At 47.5% G+C, this 26,584-nt stretch overlaps 1 protein-coding gene across 1 annotated transcript in view; it reads right to left on the reverse strand.

The window, feature by feature from the left end:
* marchf8 (membrane-associated ring finger (C3HC4) 8) overlaps positions 1–26,584 on the reverse strand; it is a 116,881-nt gene that overhangs the window by 67,232 nt on the left and 23,065 nt on the right. Inside the window, exon 2 of the mRNA XM_080782620.1 lies at positions 16,366–16,587. Within this exon, the coding sequence (XP_080638746.1) occupies positions 16,366–16,461 (96 nt within the window). The 5' untranslated portion in view covers positions 16,462–16,587. The remainder of the gene's footprint in view (positions 1–16,365; positions 16,588–26,584) is intronic.

A 26,584-nucleotide genomic window follows, 5' to 3' on the forward strand; every position in this document is an offset into this window, starting at 1 on the left:
TTAACTTCTTTACTGCCATCTAGTGTACAAAAAGTTTGACCGCTTCACTGCCGCTCATTGACTTCAACGCTACGGAGCTTGTTGTCATTCCGGGTTAAACAGGAAGGTGCTTCCGGAAGTGGAACGACACAACACAACACAGCCTTTAGCTAGCAGAAGAACCAGCTACGTTTTCGATGCGATGCGATACAAAATCACAAATGATCTACGATCGTCAGGTGCGTGCCAGCGCACCATGGACTCTCGAACCTTTGGAGATACGGTGCTTTGAAAATCGGGTGGTATAAACGTAGATGGCAATAAAATTATGAATACTCTATGCCTGCAGCTCAGACTCCATCCCATCATCCTCTTATCCTCCTCTCCCATCCTGGGGCAACAGACAGGCCCTGGAATGCACTCCCCAAACATAATCAGAGAGTTCCTTTCCTTCAAAACCGCCCTGAAAACCCACGTGTTCAGAATCACTTCACTTTGATCTCGACTCCCATTTTCTCACAGCGTGTTACTCCGTGTAGGTGCCAGCTTACAAGTACATCTATGATTTTTTATATATTTTAGAAAAATCTTGAAAGTGTTGAAAAATGAAAGAATGGCATGAATTAATGGCAAATCTTCTCTCCTTTGCGTCATCAATGCCCATACACGAGGCGGGGTTGATGAAAGGGCCTTTCTGTGTTGAGTTTGCATGTTCTCCCCGTGTCCCCTAGGGTAGGTATACCCTCACAAAAAACATGCAGTAATCCTGGTCTCTAAACTGCCTCCCCCTGGCCACCGGCCTGATGGAGGGGAAAGGAACTGGTCGGAATAAACGTGTTCCTTCCACGCGTCCAACCGGGGAAACTCTCCCCTGTCAGGTGAAAAGAAGCGGCTTGGACTGCAGTGAAGGAAGTATGAGGTCAGTCCGTTGCTCTCTCCAGGTTGACAGAAGGAAGTGTAGCGCCCAGGATTACATTGGATAATTCACACTGGGGTTACAAAATCGTGGGATATAAAAGAACAAAAGAACAAAAGGAGGCATTTGTAGAATCTGCCTCAGGCCTTATTTAATGGGTCAGACGAGAAGGTACAGCACATACCAAAACACGTACATTCAGGTGCAGGCAGGCAGTCTCAGTCTGTCCTCACACACAGTGCTCCGCTGCTCCTCTCTCTCTCTCTCTCTCTGTCTGTGCCACGCGTTCGTTCGCCGGCGCTCCCAAATACAACCCAGCTCTGAATTGAGAAGTGTTGAACACCTGCATGCTGACGCGTCTTTCAGAGCACAGTCTGTACTGTATGTTGGAGCCAAACCTACAACAACCTAATTACAAAACGTATACTCTACTCTAATCTGTTTTAAACATAAAACAAAAACAAAATGTTCTCTTGTTGAGGATTGTTCTCACAATGTCTATTCCTCAAACCATACAGGGACATTTGGCCATCACAATTACAGTAGCACACACACACACACACACACACACACACACACACACACACACACACACACACACACACACACACACACACACACACACACACACACACACACACACACACACACACACACACACACACACACACACACACACACACACACACACACACACACACACACAGATCTGTGTACAGACAGCTTGAACGAATATCATGGCATTCCCGTCAGATGTTGGGTTGAAATCAAAGCTTCAGAGAAGGGGAACAGATGGTGATTATGTTTTCGATTACATAGTTCTGGCTGCTCTTCTCTCTCTCTCTCTGCAGTGTCCTCATGTCTCTCGTCCTGTGTTCCTCTCTCTCTCTGCAGTGTCCTCATGTCTCTCGTCCCGTGGCACTACCCACGGCCCTGTGCGCACCACACTACTGAACACTGGAGGAGTATTGAGGGTGATATGGTGGTACAAGGGGTGGGATAGGGGGGCTTTCAGGTAGGAACTAGGAAGGCGACGGGAAAATGGAGGGGGTGCTGGCAGTATAGGGGGGGGGGGGGGTTATGGGGTGGGTATGGTGCTTGGCTTCAACTCAACTGGTCTGTTTGGGTTGGATTGTAAAATTTCAGGCCATGTTGAAAACTCTAAAGCAGTGGTTCTCAAACATTTTCATGTCAAGGACCCCCATAATTGACATACATTCTGCAGACCCCCATCTGAAAATATTTTCTGCTAGCAAAATGTTTTGAAGATGTATCCAAATGTTTCGGAAATAGCCAGTCTGTCTGTGCCCACGGACGGCCCCATGCGCACCGTACTCTGAGAATATAGCCAGGATGAGTCGAGTTGGTGGGAAAAGTATGTCTGTATAGGGATGCACCGAAAGGGAAATTCTTGGCTGAAAACCGAATATCCGAATATGATTAATATTATATATCCTTTTTACGGCCATGACATTGCTGTCATGGCTGTACCTTAAAGCTACTGTACCTGATTTATGGCAAAAGAAATGGTTATGGCAAAACTTAACTTAAATAATAATCACTATCATGGGTCCATAAAACATATCTTCTGCCTAGTCGGGCCGAAACCGAATAGGCGGAAAATGTATTTTTAGCCATTTTCTGCCGAATATTCGGTGCATCACTACTTCCCTGTGTATTTTTGGTTTCTTCCTGAAAGCTGAAAGCCTTCGACTCAAAAGGCCCAATCAAAAATACATATTTTTTGTGACATCATTATCATACAACAGCTGTGGGTGAAAACCAAACCAAACTTAATGAACTGGTGGGTGTGGCCACATAAAAAAAACATAATTTTAACACTTTCTGTACACTTTTTTGAAAAAACTAAACAATTCCGGCACTCCGCACAACACTTCTGATGCCCAGGACGTCCTAGCAAGGACGTTTGGGCACGTCATCTGTAGAAATGATAGTTCAATCTGTCACTGCAGTGTGACACATTGTAGCCAAGGACTGATGGGGGTCCCCAGGGGGTCCCTGAACCTCTGCATGCACAGACCTCTCTCTCTCTTTCTCTCTGTGTGTGATAACATGATCAGATGTGGTAGACACAGAAATGTTACAGTGGGTCACTCAGAGAGCTCTCATCACCATGGAAACCAAGCATCTATCCAAGGATGTTGTCTGGCAGCTCAATTATACCCCATTTAACTGTCTGTCTGTCTGTCTGTCTGTCTGCCCGCCCGTCTGTGTGCCTGCTTGCCTGCCCGCCTGCCTGCCTGCGTGTCTGCCTGTGTGTCTGCCTGTCTGCCTGTCTGCCTGCCTGCCTGCGTGTCTGCCTGTCTGCCTGCATGCCTGCCTGCGTCTTCACTCTCATTTGCTTGGATGCCAAAAACATTCCCACATACATACGGTACACTGACAGGCACACTCATTGCTTGTTATCAGTACATACATCACCAGCCTGAGGGGTGTGTGTGTGTGTGTGTGTGTGTGTGTGTGTGTGTGTGTGTGTGTGTGTGAGAGAGAGAGAGAGCGGTAGGTTCATACAGTACATTAACATTAATGCCATGCATGGGAACGGAAGATCTTCAAAGGACTCTTACACTCAACCATGACGACGAATAAAATGGGGGCAAACTACTGCCCTGTGAGATCGTGTGTGTGTGTGTGTGTGTGTGTGTGTGTGTGTGTGTGTGTGTGTGTGTGTGTGTGTGTGTGTGTGTGTGTGTGTGTGTGTGTGTGTGTGTGTGTGTGTGTGCGCGTGTGTGTGTGTGTGCACGCACATGTGCACTTGTTTCACTACACTTGTGAGGTCCAAATATCCTCAACGCATCGCAGCACGGCACGTTGTGAACTTTGCAATTACTGCTTGGACACTACATACGGTATGTGGTTATGTTCAGCTACAGTTGTACATGTTCAATGCCGTCATAAAATGTTGACGTCCTCCAAAGTATAGTAAATACAAATGTGTGTGTGTGTGTGTGTGTGTGTGTGTTCATTCAGCCACAGTCTGTGGTTTACAAAACAAGAGCTTGTTCAGTCGTGTTGTGAACACAGCAGCATCTGCATACTGTACACAAACTCACTCAATTATGACCTGTCTGGTGAAATGTTCAGACTACAAGATCACCTGCCAAAGAGACGCCGACGTTCTCCCACTCTGGCACCTACAGTACGCTCACCCGGATGCGCACGCACACGCACACACACACACACACACACACACACACACACACACACACACACACACACACACACACACACACACACACACAATTACAATTTAGGAGACGCTGTTATCCAGAGTGACACACAGATAATCACAACATGTCACTGCACTGAGAGACATACAGTACAGCTGCTGTATACTCCCACAGCTGCTCTGTACTGTACATCTCTACTATTTCCTTACAAACAGTGTTTTACCAGATTCTGCCGTTTGTGTTAAATGACGCCGTGACATGGAAAGGGTAATAGTGGTTTCATTATCCTTTTCATGCCACGCACGCCCCAGGCGGTGTTCGTGCACCACAAGGGGTCAACTACTGTATAGGTCAAGTCACATCACAGTCTCACAGGCGTAAAGCAGTGGGTGAACATTTCTTTTTACATTTCCGTGCACGTTCCATCATTTTCCACGAGAGAAGAACAGAGGGTATATAGAGTGAGAGCTGGACAGAAAGCAGCCATCTGCTTCACATGACTGTAAGTGGATAGCCTCCTGGGTCCATGTCACTCCTCACAATGAGCCTGCTGACAGGGACGTGATGGGAACAATGGTGTGACGATGACAGAGGATCTCACCAGGGCACCTGAACCTCTTCAACGCATTCAAACCAGGAAAGTATCTGTCATTTTAGATGTAACCACTCCAACTGCTATTTCATACTGGTGTTGATTCTGCCGACTAAAACTATGACGAAAAATGTTCGCAGACTACACTTTTTCACTGACAAAAACTAAATCGAAACTAAATGAACTAAGCTATGATGACTAAAACTAAGACTAAATATATTGACAATTTCGTCAACAAATAAAAACTAGACTAAAATGTTAGGAAGGGACTAGTGGACAAGAGATCCAGTACAAGTCATTTTACACTTGGTTGCATGCTGAAAATAGCCGATCTACAAGCTCACAACGTGTCGCGCTGTGACGCGTGTGTAAAATCAGCCATTACGACGGCATCATGTCCAGCAATATACATTTTAGTCGACTAAATTAACTGTAGATTTTCTCAAATTTATATTCTGAGGGTCCCTGGAACTGATTTTCAGATGGGGGGGATTCTGTGGCCAAATTCATTTTCAATTTGTAAAGGTTTTGAAAAGGTTTGAGCACCACAGATTTGTTTTCCGGAAACTGTTAAGATTTGGAAGACTTCTAATTGTAGAGTTTGTGTGGTGTATGCTATAGCTGTCGCTGCAGTAGTTTGTGTTGTGTATGCTAGCTGTCGCGGCAGTAGTTTGTTGTGTATGCGAGCTGTCGCTGCAGTAGTTTGTGTTGTGTATGCTAGCTGTCGCTGCAGTAGTTTGTGTTGTGTATGCGAGCTGTCGCTGCAGTAGTTTGTGTTGTGTATGCTAGCTGTCGCTGCAGTAGTTTGTGTTGTGTATGCTATAGCTGTCGCTGCAGTAGTTTGTGTTGTGTATGCTATAGCTGTCGCTGCAGTAGTTTGTGTTGTGTATGCGAGCTGTCGCTGCAGTAGTTTGTGTTGTGTATGCTATAGCTGTCGCTGCAGTAGTTTGTGTTGTGTATGCGAGCTGTCGCTGCAGTAGTTTGTGTTGTGTATGCTAGCTGTCGCTGCAGTAGTTTGTGTTGTGTATGCTATAGCTGTCGCTGCAGTAGTTTGTGTTGTGTATGCTAGCTGTCGCTGCAGTAGTTTGTGTTGTGTATGCGAGCTGTCGCTGCAGTAGTTTGTGTTGTGTATGCTAGCTGTCGCAGCAGTAGTTTGTGTTGTGTATGCTAGCTGTCGCTGCAGTAGTTTGTGTTGTGTATGCTAGCTGTCGCTGCAGTAGTTTGTGTTGTGTATGCGAGCTGTCGCTGCAGTAGTTTGTGTTGTGTATGCTAGCTGTCGCAGCAGGTAAGGTGATCCGGAATTAATGGTCGACGGCTCTTCCATCAGCCTGTTAGAGCTGCAGTGTAGAAGGTGTCAATGTGAGTTCAAATTAACACGTCAATCATTCCGCTGAGTGGGAAGACTGACAGCCGCCGTGCTCACCTCAGCAGCCGCGGTGTTAACGTTGAGACGCTTCCCAGCCTGGAGAATAGACTTTCACCAACACAAAACAGGCTTTGTTTCGGTGCCTAGCGGAGTAGTTATTTTAGGTAAAGTTGGCACAGCATTGGATATATTTTACCAGTGTGCGCAGAGGCATTCCCGTCAGAGCGTTAGTGAGAGACTCGCTATAAAAAACTACCCTAAATCCTGCACATGCAGATAAAACTAATGTCTAACTAACAGGAAGGTGGAAGCTGTATAAGATCAGATTTAGGAAGAACGAATGAGCACGTCAGTAAAATGGGAAGTCGGGAGCACGGTGGCACAGTTGGTAGTGCTGTCGCCTCACAGCTACCAGGTCCTGGGTTCGATTCCCACTGGGGACGCTGTGGGTGCTCAGGGCATGTTCCTTCCTCCGCGTCATCAGTGCCCATACCCAGAGGCGGGGTTGGTGAAAGGACCTTTCTGTGTGGAGTTTGCATGTTCTCCCCATTTCCCCTAGGGTAGGTACTCTCACAAAACATGCAGTAATCCTGGTCTCTATACTACCTCCCCCTGGACAGCCGGGGCACCTGATGGAGGGGAAAGAAACTGGTCGGAATAACATGTTCCTTCCACGCCGCCAGCTTGGACTCCTCATGCAAAGAAGGAAGCATGAGGTCAGTCCGCTTCAGAACGAAATAGGGGGTGGCAAAAACCTTATTACTATTTCAGCTATTTGGGGTGAGAACAAAGTCCAAAAGAGGGGTGCCATATTGAAAGTGGTTAATAAATGTGTGGTTGCAGACAAGACAACAATGCATACACTATACCTATAATAGCATGTTACATGCATGACTGGCAAGGATTGAGATGCATTTAGTGTTCATCAGAAATCGGATTCATCTGCAAAAAATAAGTTGGGTGGAAAGAATTGACCATTAAAGCAGTGGTCCCCACATGATTTAAGAACGACATCTTCTTGCGCACCATCTTTCACACAATGCACAAGCTCTTCATTATGCGTATCCCGCCCACACACGTGCGCGCGAGTGTATGTGCACACACACACACACACACAAACACACACACACACACACACAAAGGAGCTGGAATCATATATAAGGGGCTGCATTGAACGCAGCTTGCATGTAGGACAACTATGAATAGCCATTATGTGTCATAATATTCCATACGGGCCCTGCCATACTGTAGCACACAGCCACGTACACATTATTCCATACGGGCCCTGCCTAGGTATGGGACAATAAGAAATATCATCTTTTATCGTGAAGATAAGCGTTCACAATAATCCTATTATTTTGAATTTATCGTGAAATTGTCCTCCGTCATAGACTAGGATGAATGAGCTTTTGTCAGGTGGAAAATGCAGTAACACTTAAACCTAAATGTATTCTCTAGGGGGGGGGGGGGGGGGGGGAATAGCAACATCTAGTTGTGCATTTTATTTGTGTTGCTCAAATATTTATGTTCATTAATCTAAAACAATAAAACATATATATGCATTTTTATGTGGTGGATTGGTGTATTTGAGTTTTCCTCCACCACTTTTCCCAGGGTTTGCCACGGACAGGCGTGGTTTTGTGGTTAGGGTTAGGCATAGTTTCTGTGTGGTTAAGGCTAGGTTTAGACGTTTCTGTGTGGTTAAGTTTTGCGTACGCGTTTCGGCCTGGCTGACCTTCCTCAGCGTTGTGACCACTTGACAACACTGAGGAAGGCCAACCAAGCCTAAAACGAGTATGTTGTTCACTCTCGTCAGAGGTAAATAAAATCATGTAAAAAAGGACATGTGATGAGCGCTGGCATTTTCTTCATTTCAACTTGTATCTTCGAGCCTGCGGTTTGTCTGCTTCGGCAGTAGGCTACTTTTTTCCCCTCTGTGTGTGTGTGGTTAAGGCATATTAGGGTGGCGATCCCTGCATGGGCTACACCTCTACACCTCCACACCTCCACAGCAGCTCGTGGGGCGGTGGACAGTGGACAGCTCAGACAGCTCGCTCATCGATTAGACGCTGCCGGCTGAATCTTCAGCTCACTCATCGATTGGCCGGCTTCTGTGGCCGCTGGAGCGCAAACAGAGATCCGTCACAAGCAATTAAACGGAATCCTCAGATGACCCGGACGGACGGACGTACAGCAGCTTGTTGATAAGGTACGACTTGAGCACAGGAGCAGCGGGCCGCGAGAAAATATGACAAATCAAAAAGGTTTGGACAGAGAACAGAGCAGAGCTGCATAAAGGTTCCCAGGGTGGAGCGAGAACTGGTTTGGTGAGCCCAGACTAAGTCAACCTTCCTGGAAGTGACTGGCTCCGTGTCTGTGTGTCCCCATGTCTCTGGCGGAGTTTGTCTCGTTTGTTCTTCTGGTGTGAAGCATTTGTATGCCGTGGGGTCAAAGAAGCACATTGTGTCGCGGCTTGACCCCACTTGGTGGCCATATTGCTTGTAGTTTAAAAAAGAATCTCCCAGTTGTAGTTTCTCCAGTTAGCCAGCCGGCACTCCCAACTCCAAGTCAAACAAATGACACATCAGAAAAGCAGCACTCGTGACAGCACTGCCCACATCTGTCTGAAGTCTCCGCATGTGACCGTGTCCTAAACGTGTGTGTGTGTGTGTGTGTGTGTGTGTGTGTGTGTGTGTGTGTGTGTGTGAGTGAGACAGAGAGAGAGTGTGTGTGAGAGGGAAAGACTAGACTGCGGAGGCGTTGGAAAGTGAAAGAACTGGAGTTAATTAGGCTCAATAATTTTCGTTTCCCTGCTAACAGCACAGTTAATAGCAGCTTTGATGCACACCCACGGCCAGTTAATACATGCAGGATATATCCCCCACTCCCACACGCCATATCCCACACCCACCACACCTGTGGAATATTCAACCAATTAATTAAAAGTATATGAGTGTGTGACTAAAACGTTGTCACAACCGATTGTTCATACTTTTCATAAATTAATAAATAACTGCTTTGGATCCATTGGAACACAGGTTCTATTTTTTTGTTTTGCCATTTCCCGAAAGGTAAGATAAGGGTTTTGTTTTCCAATCACTGAGTGGAATGTGGAGACGTGTCTCTTCTCACCGCCTGCTTTCCCTTAACCCATTTAGACCGCAATTCTACATGTCTTCTAAATCCTGACAGTTTTCTGAACCACTGTCAGTGGTTCTCAAACTATTTCATGTCAAGGACCCCTAGAATTATGTGTAATTGGCCGCTGACCCCCATCTGAAAATATGTTGTTCCAGGGACCCCCCAGAAGCAAATATTTTAGTTAAAAATGTTCGCTCTGAAAGGATATACAGTATATTGAATTGCTAAATAAAAATAGCAGATCTACAAGCTCGTAGCTATGAGCTTATAGATCTGCTATTTTTCAATAGCTAAACTGTAACATAATCCTTAAAACACCAACAGGGGTTCCCGCCTCAAAATGGATGAATGCAGTGGTTCTCAACCCAGTGGGGGTTCCAGGTGGTCCCCAGCTACTGTAAATGATGGAGAGTTGGTAACCAAATGGACCCTTATAGATCTTTAACTCTTGAGACTCTCAAGACTTAAATTATTGTTAAAACATTCTGCATTACTTAAGTTAATTTACAAGAAGTCTACACAATTAGAGAATGAATTGTTATTTTGATCAACGTTGGCCTGTTATCTCTCCTCGTGATACCAACATCAATACAGCACGGAATTGTGGATATATTTTGTAGTTTTGTTGGTCGGAGGCTCAAATGCAGAATAAATAATGGTCCTTTGATGTGAAAAGGGGTGAAACCACTGTGCATCCTTCCTCCACCTGCAGCAGCTGTTTGATGTGAAACTATAAGCACGGAAAGAGGAAGATGACACCGGCTTCAGATTCCTCATCCTCATCATCATCATCATCACAGAGCTTATGGTTGTAATGAAAGGCTTGAAATGGTGCTTCAAGTCTTTTCCCCTGCAGCAGTGCTTCTCAATCCTCTCTTCATGTCGAGGCCAAATTGACGTCAAGGGAATATTAATGTGAAGTCGTCTGCGTGCAAAGGTTGTTGTGCCAGGGACGACTGCAGGACACTATCCATCCAACTACCCACCCACTTAACTACCTACCTACCCACCCACCCACCTACCTATACATACCTACCTACCTATCTACCCACCCACTTAACTACCTACCCACCTACCTACCTATACCTACCCACCCACTTAACTACCTATCCACCCACCCACCTATACCTTAGAGATGGGCAGTATTTGAAATACATGTATTTGAAATACTTTTTTGTATTTTGTAATTTGTATTTCGCTGGGATGGAAGAAATTAGATATGTATTTAGATACATTTTTTGACCCAGTATTTGTATTTTGTATCAAAATACATTTTCAATGTATTTTGCCCATCTCTACCTATACCTACCTACCTACCTACCCACCCACCCATACCTACCTGTATACCTACCTATACCATTTGAAATTGTGGGAGGCAACAGTCTGGCCACGCGAGACTAGTGTTAAATACATCTCAGTGGAAATATATTATTGTGAAGTGAAAGTTAGTATAAGTTAAACACAGCTTAGTGTCATGGTGACAGTGCCACAATTAGCATGGCCCAAAAGCACGCACACGCATGCACGCAGTGTCTTCTTAGGACATTTAGATAAAAATAAACCATTACCACCAAATATCTCATCATCCACCACCATTAATAATAAATCAATGGTGAATGTCAAACACCTCCCTCCTCCTGAGGCATGGATTAAGCTGCAGGATGAGACACATGCGGTGCAGACTGCTGGGTTGCATTGAGAGAAGCCTGCCGGTACTCTCAACCATATTTGGACAGACCAGTGTTGTTTTTGACAGCACATTTTGATTTTAGTTTTAGTCATATAGTCTCTTGAGTAGTTTTCATTTAGTTTTAGTCACATTTTAGTCACCTGGAGTGCCGAAATGATTTCGGCTCGTCAGAAATTTTCAGTAGCACCGAAGAGCCGAATTTAGGACGGTACCTGCCCCCCCCGAACCTCAAATGACGTTACATTGTAGGCTCTACAGAGCCGAACCGACTTTTTTCGGCTCGAAAATAGGAGTATGAATCGGCCCTTAGTCTAGTGTTACCTTTCAGAGACTCCTGGGGGATTCCGAGACGTTCCAAGGCCAGTGAGTCGATGTGTTTCCTCCAACTGTGCCTTGGTCTGCCCCGGGGTCTCCTCCCACTGGGACGTGCGTCGAGGACCTCCCTAGGGAGACGCCCGAGAGGCATCCTAACCAGATGCCCGAACACCCTAAGCTGGCTCCTTTCCAGGCGAAGGAGCAGCGGTTCTACTCCGAGTCAATTGAATTGATGACCTATTTATAAAAAGTTAGTTCAACTTTGACCCTTCCATCACACGTAACTAGTTTTTGGGCGTAGTGATATGGACACAATAAATGTGAGATTAAAGTGAATTGCGAGACTTTATCTGTCTTTTGGCTCAGCGCCAGGAATGGAGGACGTGCGTTACATATCTCATTCTGACAGCTATGGCAGCTGCCATAGCTTAATTGACTCCAGGGGAAAATAAATAAATAAAATGAAGGGAAAAATCGAATATGCCAAACGAAATTGGCAAATAACTGCATATAACCGAAAGAATGGAGGAAAATAGGCAAAAAAAAAGAAAAAGAGGCGAATAACTGCAACAATTCTGGCATTTGTGTGCGTGCGGCACGACGCATGCACATACAGTACACTGACTGTGCTGCGTAAACTTGCCATATACATATACCTTAGCTTTTGCTGAAATGACTACATGTACACTTGAAAAAGTACTCACATTTGTCACATTCACTGCCATTGATGTAGACCTAAGTCAAAGTCTCATCCAGCGGTTAAGCGCCGATGACATCGTAGATCTACGTCAAAGTGGTCTTTACGGTGACCTTTATAGTGCCTTCGAGACCTTATTAGTGTCAACGCCTGATATAGACTCTCTCTACAATACACTGTACGGTGCTCCACACATAATAGACTCTTTTCCCTTCTCTACAATACACTGTACGGTGCTCCACACATAATAGACTCTTTTCCCTTCTCTACAATACACTGTACGGTGCTCCACACATAGACTCTTTTCCCTTCTCTACAATACACTGTACGGTGCTCCACACATAGACTCTTCTCCCTTCTCTACAATACACTGTACGGTGCTCCACACATAATAGACTCTTTTCCCTTCTCTACAATGCACTGTACGGTGCTCCACACATAATAGACTCTTCTCCCTTCTCTACAATACACTGTATGGTGCTCCACACATAGACTCTTTTCCCTTCTCTACAATACACTTTATGGTACTCCACACATAGACTCTTCTCCCTTCTCTACAATACACTTTATGGTACTCCACACATAGACTCTTCTCCCTTCTCTACAATACACTGTACGGTGCTCCACACATAATAGACTCTTTTCCCTTCTCTACAATGCACTGTACGGTGCTCCACACAAATGCTTTGGCCTTGTCTCGCGACCCCTGCCATGCCCCCCCCTCCCCCCACCCCCAAAACAAACTGACTGCAAAAATAACCTTAATAATAGAGAAAATGTATCATAAATGAATACTGAAACCAGATATAATCATTAAGGAAAGTGTATGCTTGTACTATGTGTACTATGTAAACTCTTCATTTCAATTTTCCAGCCATGCAGTGGCAAAAGTAATAAGAAAATAATTTGGGGACCCCCCAAAACAAATTGGCGACCCCCTGAGGGGTCGCGACCCACAGGTTGAGAACCCCTGCTCTAACACCGGGCGCGTCAGTGTCGCGTCACCGTCAGGGAATGTTCCCTTTTTAATCAATGAAGGGTGGCTGCACTGCCCGCGTTGCGTTGCGTGACTGCATTAAAATTGCCCCGGTTCGTTTTTTGACGCACGCGACGGAGACGCAACGCGCCCGGAGGAGCCCCGCCGTAATACTGACTGACAAGTGGACAGCAATTCACAAGTAATTATCTGCACTCTACATATTTACCTCGTTGTTGATTAACTGGAGTTTTGTTTACTCTGCTCGCTCCCATCTCACACACGTATAAGTCCCTCTGGGTAACACGGTCTGTCTAAAAGGCTAAGTTGTAAACAGCACCAATCATCTTTGCAAAACGTGACGCTATTAGGTGATATAATTCTCACCGACGCACAAAACAGCAGTTGAATAGAGGAAGGTAGCGCTGCCGTGCAGGTCCTTTGTTTTGTTGAACTGAATACAGGCGCTCGTTGGCGAGGTTAAATGATAAAGAAGAGGATCCAAGGCACTCTGTTCCAGTGAGGAACAGAGTGCAAAAAGGACCTTTTTGTAATGTTCTTTGCCATGCCTTAACTCTTAAATAAAAAGGCTTTTTTTTCACCTCACTGGAACAGAGTGCCTTGGATCCTCTTCTTTAATGGCACAAAAGAGCAGTGTTGCAACTGGCGGCCCTTTTAAACGAACACAGTGCTGTGAAGTATAACATAGTACGTGATTATAAGCTCACCCGCTTGTAGATCAGCCATTTTTTCTACCTTTGCGTGACAGTGTCACACAACGCATAAAGCAGGGCTTGAGTGGTTAAAGGATGAACATTAGCAATAATTTAGGAAAAAGTCAAACATAAAAAAAGACCAAAATATGGAGCTGAGATGTAACACACAGTAGGTGTTCCCGGATAGAAGCTGCCAAATTGAGTATTTGGAACTAAATGTTGTACCAAAAAATGATGTAAAAAATCTTCTCTTATGGGGGTCCCTGGCATAGCTCTTCAAATGGGGGTCCGCGGAATAATTAGTGTCAATTTGGGGGTCCTTGACATGACATGTATCGGGGAGCCACCGATACAGTATATACAGTAGCAACAATGCTAACATTTTTAGTAGCCAACAGATACCGATACCAGCCTAAAATGCTGGTATCAGGTCAGTATGCCAGTGTGAGAACCACTGTCTTACAGTTTAAAAAAAAACGACACACCGGTATCAGATCGGTACTCTGTATCGACCAATATCGTCGACCAAAGATCGTCGCTAGTGTACGGAGGGAAAATACTCATTGACGTCACAACACGGAAGCAAAGCGTTGCCAGGCGACGGAGACGCTATAAGAACTGGTAAAAAAAATAATACTAGCGATGCTGGATGCATTATAAACTAATAACTCGTCCAACCTCGTCCACAGTCAGTCAGGCAAACACAGCAGCCAATCGGCCTCGTCGGAGAAGCCTGCATGTCGAGTGGCAACGCCGTCTGTCGTTCTCACAATGCGTGATGATTTTGACGAGCCTGGCATTTGATTATTATTATCTTCTTATGTGTGTGTGTGTGTGTGTGTGTGTGTGTGTGTGTGTGTGTGTGTGTGTGTGTGTGCTGTGATGAGTGTCTTTGTGGCAGCTCGCCGCACCCATATTTTTTAATCTCTACTCCCTCGCATGGTGACAGCCGGGACACCTCCTTCTCCTCCTACGCCGTCAGAACGCTTATTAATTGTGTTGGGCGGTGAATCACCGTCCATCAAACAACGGCATATTACAAATGCAAAATAACATTAGACAGACATCTCTTTGACTCTCGTCGAGTTGAAATGCAGACCCTCATACGAGGCACTGATTGGATTCTAGATCATAAAGGATTATTGATACGGATCAGTAGTGACTTATCCGCATCAAAGGCAAGACATTCGGGAACAGTTTAACTTTCCACCTGGCTACCGTCAGACTGTTGAACAAGGCCTGAAGAAACCGCTAAGGATGCGCGTGCGCACGCGTGTGTGTGTGTGTGTGTGTGTGTTTGGGGATGTAGGGCTGACAAATGCTGACAAAAGTGTGGTCTCTAGAAACGGCACATAAAGGTTAAACAAAACACTGCAAACGTCCACCAGAAATAAAAACTCCAATTCCCCCTAATATGTTTTTCTTACTTGCCCCGAGTGCAAGCGGAACAACCACTTCAACGTCAACCACACGATCATTGACGCGTGTGTGACCCATTGACCCCTCCTGACCTGGCTGTGACCCACATTGACCGCCACTGTGACATCTTGGCTGGGGTACTGCCAGGGGACACCCTGACCTCTTTCCTCTTCGTCATAGTCCTGGACTATACGCGTTAAGGAAGGCCATCAATGGACGAGAAAATATCTTTACTCTAACTAACACCAAAGAGGTCAAGAGTCAAGACGACACCCCACAGTATAGTCCTGACAGACATGGACTACGCAGATGACATCAGCCTGCTCTCCGACCACGTGGAACAAGCTCAGGAGCTCCTGACCAGAGTGGAGGCAGAGTGTGCCAAGGTTGGCCTCCGGCTGAACGCCAAGAAAACTGAAGTTATCACCTATACAGGGGTTCCCAAACTGTGGTGCGTGCACCCATGGTGGTCCTATGGTTATAAACAATGCCAATATACGCAAATATATTCGGAATATAGCCTATATGCTGCATATATTATGCCATATTCAGGTTCATATATGTGGATATAAAGGAAATATATGTATGTCTCTATATAGCTTATGCAATTTATATTTCCATGTGGGGGGGTGTGTCAGCTAGGTCGGTAGCTAACAGGGGGTGCATGGCCAAAAAGGTTTGGGAACCGCTGACCTATAACATCCCATCCGAGCATCCACTGCCATCCAGCGCTGACAACAACAGGTGGCACTGCTCTGAAGGACTTCAAGTACCGTATTGTCCGAAATATAAGACGACTCTGATTATAAGACAACCCCCATTTTCTATTCTCAATTGTGGAAAAATAATTGAATGTCAAAATCAATCAAATCCGTCTAGTCCCCGATTATAATACAACCCTGTTTTTTAGGATATTTCCATTGGAGAAAACAGTCTTATATTCAGGCCAATAGGGTACATGGGCTCATGGGTCAACTCAACAGAGCAAGATATTAAAGTGAAGAGGCACAGATTGCATGGAGGATTGGAGGGCCCTGAACGGCATGGCCAGCATATGGAACCTCTCCCGTCAAACCTAAATTCAGCTTCTTCTATGCAACGGTAGAGTCTGTTCTCCTAATACGGCAGTGAATGCTGGACCCTGAAGCCATCCCTTCAGAAGTCTCTAGACGGTGTTGCACCAGAATGCTGCGTGCAGCACTTTAACATCAGCAAGAACACACATGTTACCAACAAGAATCTGTATGATGGAACGGGAGATGACTGGAAGCGACGATGGAGGGCTCGTCTGAGGACGACCTAGAGAGAGTGACCCCGTTTGACCCCTGCTGTGACCTTCATTGACCCCTGCTGTGACCCCTCCTCACCTGCTTGTCCTTGTCCTTGGCCTTCCCACTGCCCGCCACCCGGGAGGAAGTGACGTCACGGGGGATGACAGAGATCTGGTGCAGTGGCATGTTCATCCCAGCGGGATGCCACTAGGGCGGCGCTCTCTGCTCACACTGTGCACACTTCCTGGTCCGTTGCTATAGCAACAGGCATGACGACGGACGGATGGGTCTGACGCCGCTACTCCTGGCCCCGCCCACCTGTGGAGGGGAGGAGAGAGAGAGAGAGAGAGAGAGGGGCAGGGTTAGATAACTGTTTCTCCATGTTGGGTTTTGAAACTCAGAGAGTGTACACATGGAACAAAAAGCTCTCTGTGGTTCCCAACCACTGGTACGTGTACCTGTGCTGGTACGCGAGAAGGGAATCCCAAGTTTTCCCGACCGTGAATCTATAACCGTGCGTCAACAGGCTCAGTGATATGATCAATGACAATGATATAACATTATGTTGTCGTATAATAATATCAGCAAAAGGACGATGCAAACAGAAGGATAGTGACAGGTGCGTAGGGCAATAAAAGGTTATCTTTGAAAAACAAACACTGTCAGCACACTGTCAGAAACTTGCCAGGAATGTTGCTCTTTATTGGACCAATAAAGAGCAACATTCCTGGCAAGTTTCTGACCGTCATATAATAAAATAGCAGCAGGTCACAAAATACTTTTGAATGTTTTGAGAATGTGTCAAAATTGTTCAAAAACAGAAGATCCACAAGCTCACAAAGTGTCACTATCACTAGTTTTGAACAGACAAAGTGTAAAATGGGGCTTAACTGGTTGATGTAGGTTTTGTAATAAAAATTCCATAGATAGAGAGCTACAGACAGACAGACAGACAGACAGACAGACAGACAGACAGACAGACAGACAGACAGACAGACAGACAGACAGACAGACGGTAAATGTACTTTGTTATATTCCTCATCCCTCCTCCTTCACATCCCATCTGATTACACAACCCCAGATCTTAGTGCTCTGGCAGAACGCACCTGAGAGAGTATCCTAACCTTTAAGTTACAACTCTCTCCGTGGACAGCCCCACGGTCCGATTCGGATTCACCGACAATTATTTAAAACGGGTGCAATTTGTATAGACCAAAGTTGGAACAAGAGAGATTAAACCACTTATGTTTTCATTGTTTAATCCACGTTTTTAATCAGTCCCTATCGTTTACAATGGGGAAGCTGCCGGACGAGGAAGCTGTGCATTGTTGTGATCGCCGCTATGGAATATTTTTCAACACTACAACAAGCGATTACACCATTTTAAAGTGGATTTTCATGACAAGCAATTCAGCATGCGTGCGTGTGTGCGTGCGCGTGCGTGCGTAGTGAAGACAGTTACACAACTGAGGTTATAAATAGAATGTGTTTATTTCTGCAAGAGCAGCCATCTGCATTGTCACTGACATCAATTACCCACATTAACCACTTGAACCCCAGAATCTGGGGGAGCATTAGCCCAAAAAATAGCAGATCTACAAGCTCCCAATGTATCGTCACAGTTGTAAGTCAACATAAAAGAGAACAGGGAAAGTGGCCAGAGAATGCCATTGACAATGAATGACCAGCTTTGAATGTTTATTTGTGTAAACACAAACATTGAAGACAAAAGTGAGGACGCAAATTGTGATTGGCCAGAATGAGATGATGTATGATGATGAGAGCACGCCCCTCACTCAATGTTGCATGGGAGGAGTAGGAGGACAGAGGCTCTATGCCCTCCCGGTGGGGGCTCCTAACTTGGCAGCCTGGCAGGTGAGCCAGTAGGATACAACAGTACGTCCTCCCGGTGGGGGCTCCTCACTGGCAGGTGAGCCAGTAGGATACAACAGTACATCCTCCCGGGGGGCTCCTCACTGACAGATATGATACAACAGTACGTCCTCCCGGTGGGGGCTCCTATAACTGGCAGGTGAGCCAGTAGGACACAACACAGCTGGGACAAGCCAGTGGGAGGGAATTCATTGGTAGCCTATCTTCTTCTTTTCCTTTCGGCATATCCCTTCAGGGGTCGCCACAGCGGCGAATCATCTGCCTCTCACCCTGTCCTCTGCCTCCTCTTCTCTCACACCAGCCAACTAACTTCATGTCCTCTTTCACTGCATCCATAAATCTTCTCTTTGGTCTTCCTCTGGCCTCCTGCCTGGCAGTTCCAACGTCCAACCCTCAACATCCGGCTAATATACTGACTAATCCCTCCTCAGTCTGGCCTCTCTGGCCTTATCTCAAAAAATTATTGGTAGCCTATAATAATGGCTAAATTGGGGAGGTCCTTCTGGTTAATTGGAAATCTGAAAACTCTCCTTCACAGAGACACTGGCTGAATGAACTTTCATCATACTGTATACTTCAGAAAAGATACTGTGTACAATGTAAGGAGAAAGCCATATAAAGATATGGGGTAGTTACTAGTTTGTTAGTTACAAAGTGATTCTGTAAAGTAATCTGATGATAATGTGTGCATTGTCAATAAGCAAATCTTAAAAAAGAATAAAAAAAATTGGAGAGAACAAATTGGAGAGAAGAAAAATGGGAAAATAAAGTAATTGACTATTGTAAATCAAATCAAATTACAGGCTTCAGTAACCAATTACCACTGTCTGTCTGTCTGTCTGTCTGTCCGACGGATGATCCTCGTCAGGAAGCCTCAGCATGACGGCGTTCTAATTAACACACCTGATAATTAACACATCCGTCTCCTCTCTTAGTGACCTTAACGACTGCAGCTATCTGCATCGTCACGGGTATCAATTAACTATGTGAACGCTAGAGTGTCCCGATGCATTCCGGGGACCAACATTCGCCGCAATTTGTCGATCTACAAGCTCACAGCTGTGAGCTTGAGCTATTTCCCGTGAAGAGATTTGGTGCAGAGACAGAGAACGTGGGGGGGGGTGACACGTGACACACTCAGCTAAGTGCCTTACGTCTTCCCTAAACTGCTTTGGTCCTAGGTTCAATTCCCGCTGGGGACGCTGTGACCACTAGGGGCGTGTTCTCTCCTCTCTCATCATCAGTGCCCGGGGGTTGGCGAAAGGGCCTTTCTGTGTGGAGTATGTATGTTCTCCCCGTGTCCCCTAGGGTAGGTACCCTCACAAAAAACATGCAGTAATCCTGGTCTCTAAACTACCTCCTGATGGGAGGGGAAAGGAACTGGTCGGAAATAACCTGTGTGCCTTCCACGCGCTACGTCCAACCGGGGAAACTCTCCCCCGTCAGGTGAAAAGAAGCAGATTAAATGGTAAATGGTGCATTTATATAGCGCCTTTATCCAAGGCGCTTTACATAGATTGTGCATTACATTAATCCAGTCACACACACATTCATACACAGATGGCGGTGGAAACCATGCAAGGCACCAACCAGCACATCGGGAGCAATTAGGGGTTCAGTGTCTTGCTCAAGGACACTTCCACACTAACTCTGGGGGAGCCCTGGTTCGAACTGGTAACCTTGCGGTTACTATCCAGCCACTCTACCCCTGAGCCACCGCCAGATTGCACTCCTCATGCATATAAGGAAGCATGAGGTCAGTCTGCTGCCTCCCCAGGTTGGCAGAGGAAGTGTAGTGCCCAGGATTACATTAGATAATTGACACTGGGTGAAAAAATCGTGGGATAAAAAAAAAGACAATCTACAAGCTCACCATGTGTCGATGTAGATTGGCTAGCTGAACTATTCAAAAGTGTTTTTCAAAATAGTAAAAAAACAAAACAAAAAAAGACAAAGAAGTTTAGAGAGAACTCCGTTTATGCCGCTCGGGGTGTTAATATAATTATTATAATATAATTATATATTAATGGCATTTAATGTTTGTGTTGCCACAAAACGCCGATTTGTTCAGACACGTAAATTCTCCTTTCATTGTCTATGGCAAATGTGACCCGTGTTGTGACGAAAAGCTGTATACTATATAGGAGGGGCTAGAAAAGGACAGAAGGAGAAGCAAGAAGCTAAAGAAGAGCAAGATATCTGCATATAATCAGTACGATATGACCTCGAGTATTCATTCTAGGCCAGTGAAAGACTTGACGTTGAAGGTGAAAACAGCTTATGGGAACTGGGAAACAAAAACATGACACTTTATCTGACACCTCCTTCATCTCTCACAGTGCGGAGCAGAAATACACACATGGCCTGTTTTTAGCTCGTTCAGATTCTGCACCATATCTCACAGGCTGACATACACAGGTCCTTCTCTCCAGGTTCAGATATGCACCATATGTGACTAAATTTGACTGCCATTGGATTTTTTTGAATTTTCATTTATTCATGTCACGTGAAAGCCGGGAATCATAGCTTCAAATTGACATATTGGTTGTTCAGTTTGACCCACCAGTTTTGGAGCTTATAGAGTAATCAATGTCTTGCAGAAAACAGAGTTGAAAAAACAGGCTTGAAAGGTTCACTTCTGTGGTCTCTAACATTACACCTAGCTGCCTACATGTTTAAGCATTTATTTCATATTTACATGTCAATTTCAGCTCTGACACTTATTTCAGACATGTATGTCTAGTATGTGAAGAGTCTGCCGGTGCTATTAACTCTGTTGAAAAGCTGGAGTTTGCGCGATGGCAGGCTCTCAGTCAAATCAGGTCACATATTTCACAGGCTGACACACAGGTCGTGGTCTCTCCATGTTCAGATTCTGCACCATATTTCACAGGCTGACACACACAGGTCGTCTCTCCAGGAGGTCAGCCCATTCCGTCAGCCATCCATAACCACCTTTCAGGCTTAATGTCAACTTGTGGACGTTCGCAGGTGGATTATAAGACAACCGGCCCAGGGGCACAGACTTGTAAAAAGCAGGCGGCAGGTATACAGCGGCATGCACCGAAATAACTATTTTCAACTGCAACTGCACAGCGCATTGTGGGAGGTCGGGTGGGAAATACAACTCAGAGTGCAGTTTCAGGGGTTAGACACACGATGGCGCCCCTTGCTTTATTTCTCCAACAGGTTCAAACAAAGTCAGTTTTCACAAACAGAACGCAGACAGTAATATTCTTTGCATGAGGTCCCGGTTCCGAGGCGGGAGTCGTCACTGCAGAGGATGAGAGGGGATGTTAGCATACGGTCAGAGCACAAGGTAAGTACAAAGTTGGGGCCTGAGACACCCGGTCTAGGCAGTCTACCAACTGGACCTTTGTATAACTCTTTCTCTTCTTCTTTTCCAGGTTCCAGAGGAGGCCAGGAGGCTCCCCCGGAGGTAGGTAAGGGGGTGCGTATCTTTCTCTATCCACAAGGCACAGAAGAGTACTTTAGAGTAGAAGTACTCGGATACGGGGTGGTGAGTAATTAGAGTAAAAGTACTTGGTATGGTACCGGGCGGGGATGGTACGGAGGGCCCCTTAGGCTCGGCCAACAGGAAGATACACAAGCATTTATATTCTTATTTCTCTCTATCTACTGGGTGGCCGTGTCGGTACGACAACGGCAGTCAGGGGGTTAACACAAAGTAAGCGCTCTAGTTTCTAACGGTCTTCTTTCACCGGGCCTGGCGGCGCAAGCCAACTTAAAGTCTCTTCAAGGGTGAAATAAACATCACACGGGCCTGTCTTCTTTCACAGGGTGTACGTGACACTTTATCTAGAGCCTGCTAGCTTCCATTAGTCTCTACGGGGTTATCTTCTTTCAACAATCTTCAGTGTACAACACCACGGTGACACTCTTCATTCACAGTCTTCATTTAGCATCGACAGGGTGACTTCCTTCATTCACAATCTTCGTTATTATCCTTAGCTGCTCATTTGCCACTATGAGTGCCTCTTCTTAATAACACGGGTGATAGATAGTGAACGGTTTGTCTTACTGCGACCTTATGGAGCTGTGGAGCTGCCGTTTCCATACGGGGGTCCCGTCTTCCGCACTCGTCCCCGATACGAGCCAGGTGGGTCTCCAGTATGCATGCGGCTCTCCGTGTATACTTGTCTATGGGGGGCACACGCTCCTGCGTGTGCTTCCAGCCCCACTCCTACAAGCCTGGTGATGTGAGAATATAAGAGAGCAATTGAGTGGTGATACAAACGATCAAACAATAAACATAGTCCATACGTGAGAGTCCATAAGTGAGAGGAGTGTGGACTTACCATCCAACGCCGAGTGGACGGCATATGCTGCGCGAGCGTCTGTGTGTAGCAGGGATCTGATACTGCTAGGTGCGCAGGCTGTTTATAAAGGGCGCGGCTGACAGGCTGCGGCTGTCCTTAATTGCTAACCAGGGCGGCGGCCGGAATGAGGCGCAGCTGATTTAGAATTGCTCTGGGATAATACACTGAGTCTATGACACGGCCGTGGGCGTGCCTGGTTGTCATGGTAACTCGCCCCTCCCCCTGAGGTGAGACCTGACAGACTCCACACACTCCCCCCCTAAGTTTCTTGCTACTGCAAGGAGCTTGACTACTTCCCTCGTCTTCGTACAGTCTTGAGAGCGCGTCCGCGTGTTTCATTTTGGTCCCGGGCCTGTGCTCCCGCCGGCGCTCTCTGCTTCTACTACTACTACTAAAGCCTGTCTTCTTCGCTGTTCCCGTCGAGCCCAGGCTCGACGAACTACTCGAGCTTAGACTAGAACTAGACTTGTTACCGAAGCTACTCAAGCTCGAAGTGGGCTTACTCGACCCTAGCCCGGTTGAGTCCGAGTTTGAGCTGGACCCGGTAGACCCCGCGGTCGCTTTGTTGGATCCGAAACTAGACGACCCGAAGCTAGAGGACCCTTTGTTCAGGCCGAATCCACTCGAGCTGGTCCCCGTTTTACTCGCGGAGCCAAAGGCCGACCCGAAGCTTGCGCTGGACGACCCTGTCCTGCCTGTGTTGCCGGTAGACGTGCTGGAGGATCCCCCACCAGTGCCAAACTTGCTCCCCCAGGATGACCCTCCAGAGTCAGAACTGGATCCTGTGGAACTTGATCCGGTCGACCCGGTTGTCCCCGGGTTCAGCTTCCCGTCGACGGCCACGACATTCCGCCTGGCGCCAGCCAGGTTGGGGTCGGCCCACTGAGTGGTGGCGAACGTTCCTTGCCGCCGGGGGGGCGGCGCGTCTACTCTGGGGAACTCCAGGGAGGGGTCTTCACCGCGGGCCGGCGTCTCGTCGGCGTCGGACGCCTCCGCCTCTTCAGGCCAGGGTTCTGGCTGGGGACTTCCTCCTCCGCTGCTTGTGGACGAGGTCCCGTCTCCACGGAAGGCGGGGCAGGCGACGAGGGGTGGGCTACCTCGGCGGCGTCGGCGGCGCCGCGTCCTGGAGGGCCCTCGTCGTCCCGGGTTCCAATACTTCTCCAACCGGGGACAGTCCGTCCCGATCAGGAGGGTGGTCTGTCGTCGGCTCTTGCTTCCGGTGTGGAGACAGGGTCGGGGGCCTCTCATGCTGTCCGCGGAGGGCATGGAGACATCGGGGCCGGGGGGCCGCTCTGGGCAGGCCCAGGACAGGTGGTCCTCCCGATTACAGACGTAGCACCTGCGGATCCGCGGGCTGCGGTCGGGGGGGCCGGAGGCACGGGGCCGGACCGGGGCCGGCGGGGTCGGCGGGGCTGGTCGGCGTCGGTCTCGGCGGTCGTCTGTCTTGGGGACGGCGTCGCTCTTGGTCTGGCGGAGCATATCCGAGCAGACGTGGTGGTTCTCCAGGAGGGCGATCAGGGCGTCCACGGATGTGGGGCTGACTCGGGCAACATATTTCTTGGCGTCGGATGGCAGGGCACGGACACACCGGTCTATGACTAATCTCTCAATCCACGGGGTCTCTCCGCCCGTGGTCAGCCAGCTCTGCGTCAGGCGGTAGAGGTCGGCGACCTGAGCGCGAGGGGGCTGGGCCTGCTGATAGGCCCACATGTGGTACCGCTGGGCCCGGGCGGGCAGGATGTAGCCGAGGGTGGACAAGATGGCGGCCTTCAGCGTCTCGTAGTCTCGAGCGTCTCTGGCGGGAAGGTCCCGACATGCGCGTTGAGCCTCTCCCGAGAGGTAGGGCGCCAGTATGCCGGCCCAGTCGGCGGCGGGCCACTGCTCGCGGTCGGCGGTGCGTTCGAAGAGTTCGAGGTACGCCTCGATGTCATCCTCGGGGGTCTGCTTGGAGAGGACGGCGTTGGGGGTCCTGGGGACATCACCGTGTCGGTCTAGCCTGCGGACAACTTCACGCACAGCGTTCTGTAGTTCCGTCTGACTTCGGAGAAGGGCGGCCAATTCGGGGCTGGCCATGTTTAGGCGGTGGCTGAGATCAGATGAGTGCCCGCATTCTCCACCATATGTGGGAGGTCGGGTGGGAAATACAACTCAGAGTGCAGTTTCAGGGGTTAGACACACGATGGCGCCCCTTGCTTTATTTCTCCAACAGGTTCAAACAAAGTCAGTTTTCACAAACAGAACGCAGACAGTAATATTCTTTGCATGAGGTCCCGGTTCCGAGGCGGGAGTCGTCACTGCAGAGGATGAGAGGGGATGTTAGCATACGGTCAGAGCACAAGGTAAGTACAAAGTTGGGGCCTGAGACACCCGGTCTAGGCAGTCTACCAACTGGACCTTTGTATAACTCTTTCTCTTCTTCTTTTCCAGGTTCCAGAGGAGGCCAGGAGGCTCCCCCGGAGGTAGGTAAGGGGGTGCGTATCTTTCTCTATCCACAAGGCACAGAAGAGTACTTTAGAGTAGAAGTACTCGGATACGGGGTGGTGAGTAATTAGAGTAAAAGTACTTGGTATGGTACCGGGCGGGGATGGTACGGAGGGCCCCTTAGGCTCGGCCAACAGGAAGATACACAAGCATTTATATTCTTATTTCTCTCTATCTACTGGGTGGCCGTGTCGGTACGACAACGGCAGTCAGGGGGTTAACACAAAGTAAGCGCTCTAGTTTCTAACGGTCTTCTTTCACCGGGCCTGGCGGCGCAAGCCAACTTAAAGTCTCTTCAAGGGTGAAATAAACATCACACGGGCCTGTCTTCTTTCACAGGGTGTACGTGACACTTTATCTAGAGCCTGCTAGCTTCCATTAGTCTCTACGGGGTTATCTTCTTTCAACAATCTTCAGTGTACAACACCACGGTGACACTCTTCATTCACAGTCTTCATTTAGCATCGACAGGGTGACTTCCTTCATTCACAATCTTCGTTATTATCCTTAGCTGCTCATTTGCCACTATGAGTGCCTCTTCTTAATAACACGGGTGATAGATAGTGAACGGTTTGTCTTACTGCGACCTTATGGAGCTGTGGAGCTGCCGTTTCCATACGGGGGTCCCGTCTTCCGCACTCGTCCCCGATACGAGCCAGGTGGGTCTCCAGTATGCATGCGGCTCTCCGTGTATACTTGTCTATGGGGGGCACACGCTCCTGCGTGTGCTTCCAGCCCCACTCCTACAAGCCTGGTGATGTGAGAATATAAGAGAGCAATTGAGTGGTGATACAAACGATCAAACAATAAACATAGTCCATACGTGAGAGTCCATAAGTGAGAGGAGTGTGGACTTACCATCCAACGCCGAGTGGACGGCATATGCTGCGCGAGCGTCTGTGTGTAGCAGGGATCTGATACTGCTAGGTGCGCAGGCTGTTTATAAAGGGCGCGGCTGACAGGCTGCGGCTGTCCTTAATTGCTAACCAGGGCGGCGGCCGGAATGAGGCGCAGCTGATTTAGAATTGCTCTGGGATAATACACTGAGTCTATGACACGGCCGTGGGCGTGCCTGGTTGTCATGGTAACTCGCCCCTCCCCCTGAGGTGAGACCTGACAGACTCCACAGCATGCATAGGCGGCCAGCCGGCCAGACATAGAACGCCAACAACATCATACTGACACATTTGCATCTCAACAGCATATTAGAGATTTCAGTAGGGACGGGTCATCATATCATTATCGGCCTATGTTGGTCTTAAAACCCATTTAGGACTGAGGTTGATTCTAAAAACGCTGACCTAAGCACTACGTACTGACCCAAGTTTTCTGAAAATACTACTTAATATATTAATAATATAAAAAAATGTTATGTTGCTACATAGTGTACATAGCAACAAGAACCCCAGAAGGGGTTCCCCTCCTGAATGGACAAGTTGTGAGCGCACACTTTGTGCGCAGTTCAGTTGGCCAAAGTCATGGACCGTGACGTATGCGAAAGTGCCGTTTCTGCCTCTGCTTTGTGGCCGGGACACGCCACGTCACTGACTTTACCTCTGCGTTTTCTACCCAGTTTTGTGGTTTTCCTTTCCGTTGACGCG

This window comes from Protomyctophum bolini, assembly GCF_963924005.1.
Source record: "Protomyctophum bolini genome assembly, chromosome: 14".
Classification (NCBI taxonomy): Eukaryota; Metazoa; Chordata; class Actinopteri; order Myctophiformes; family Myctophidae; genus Protomyctophum; species Protomyctophum bolini.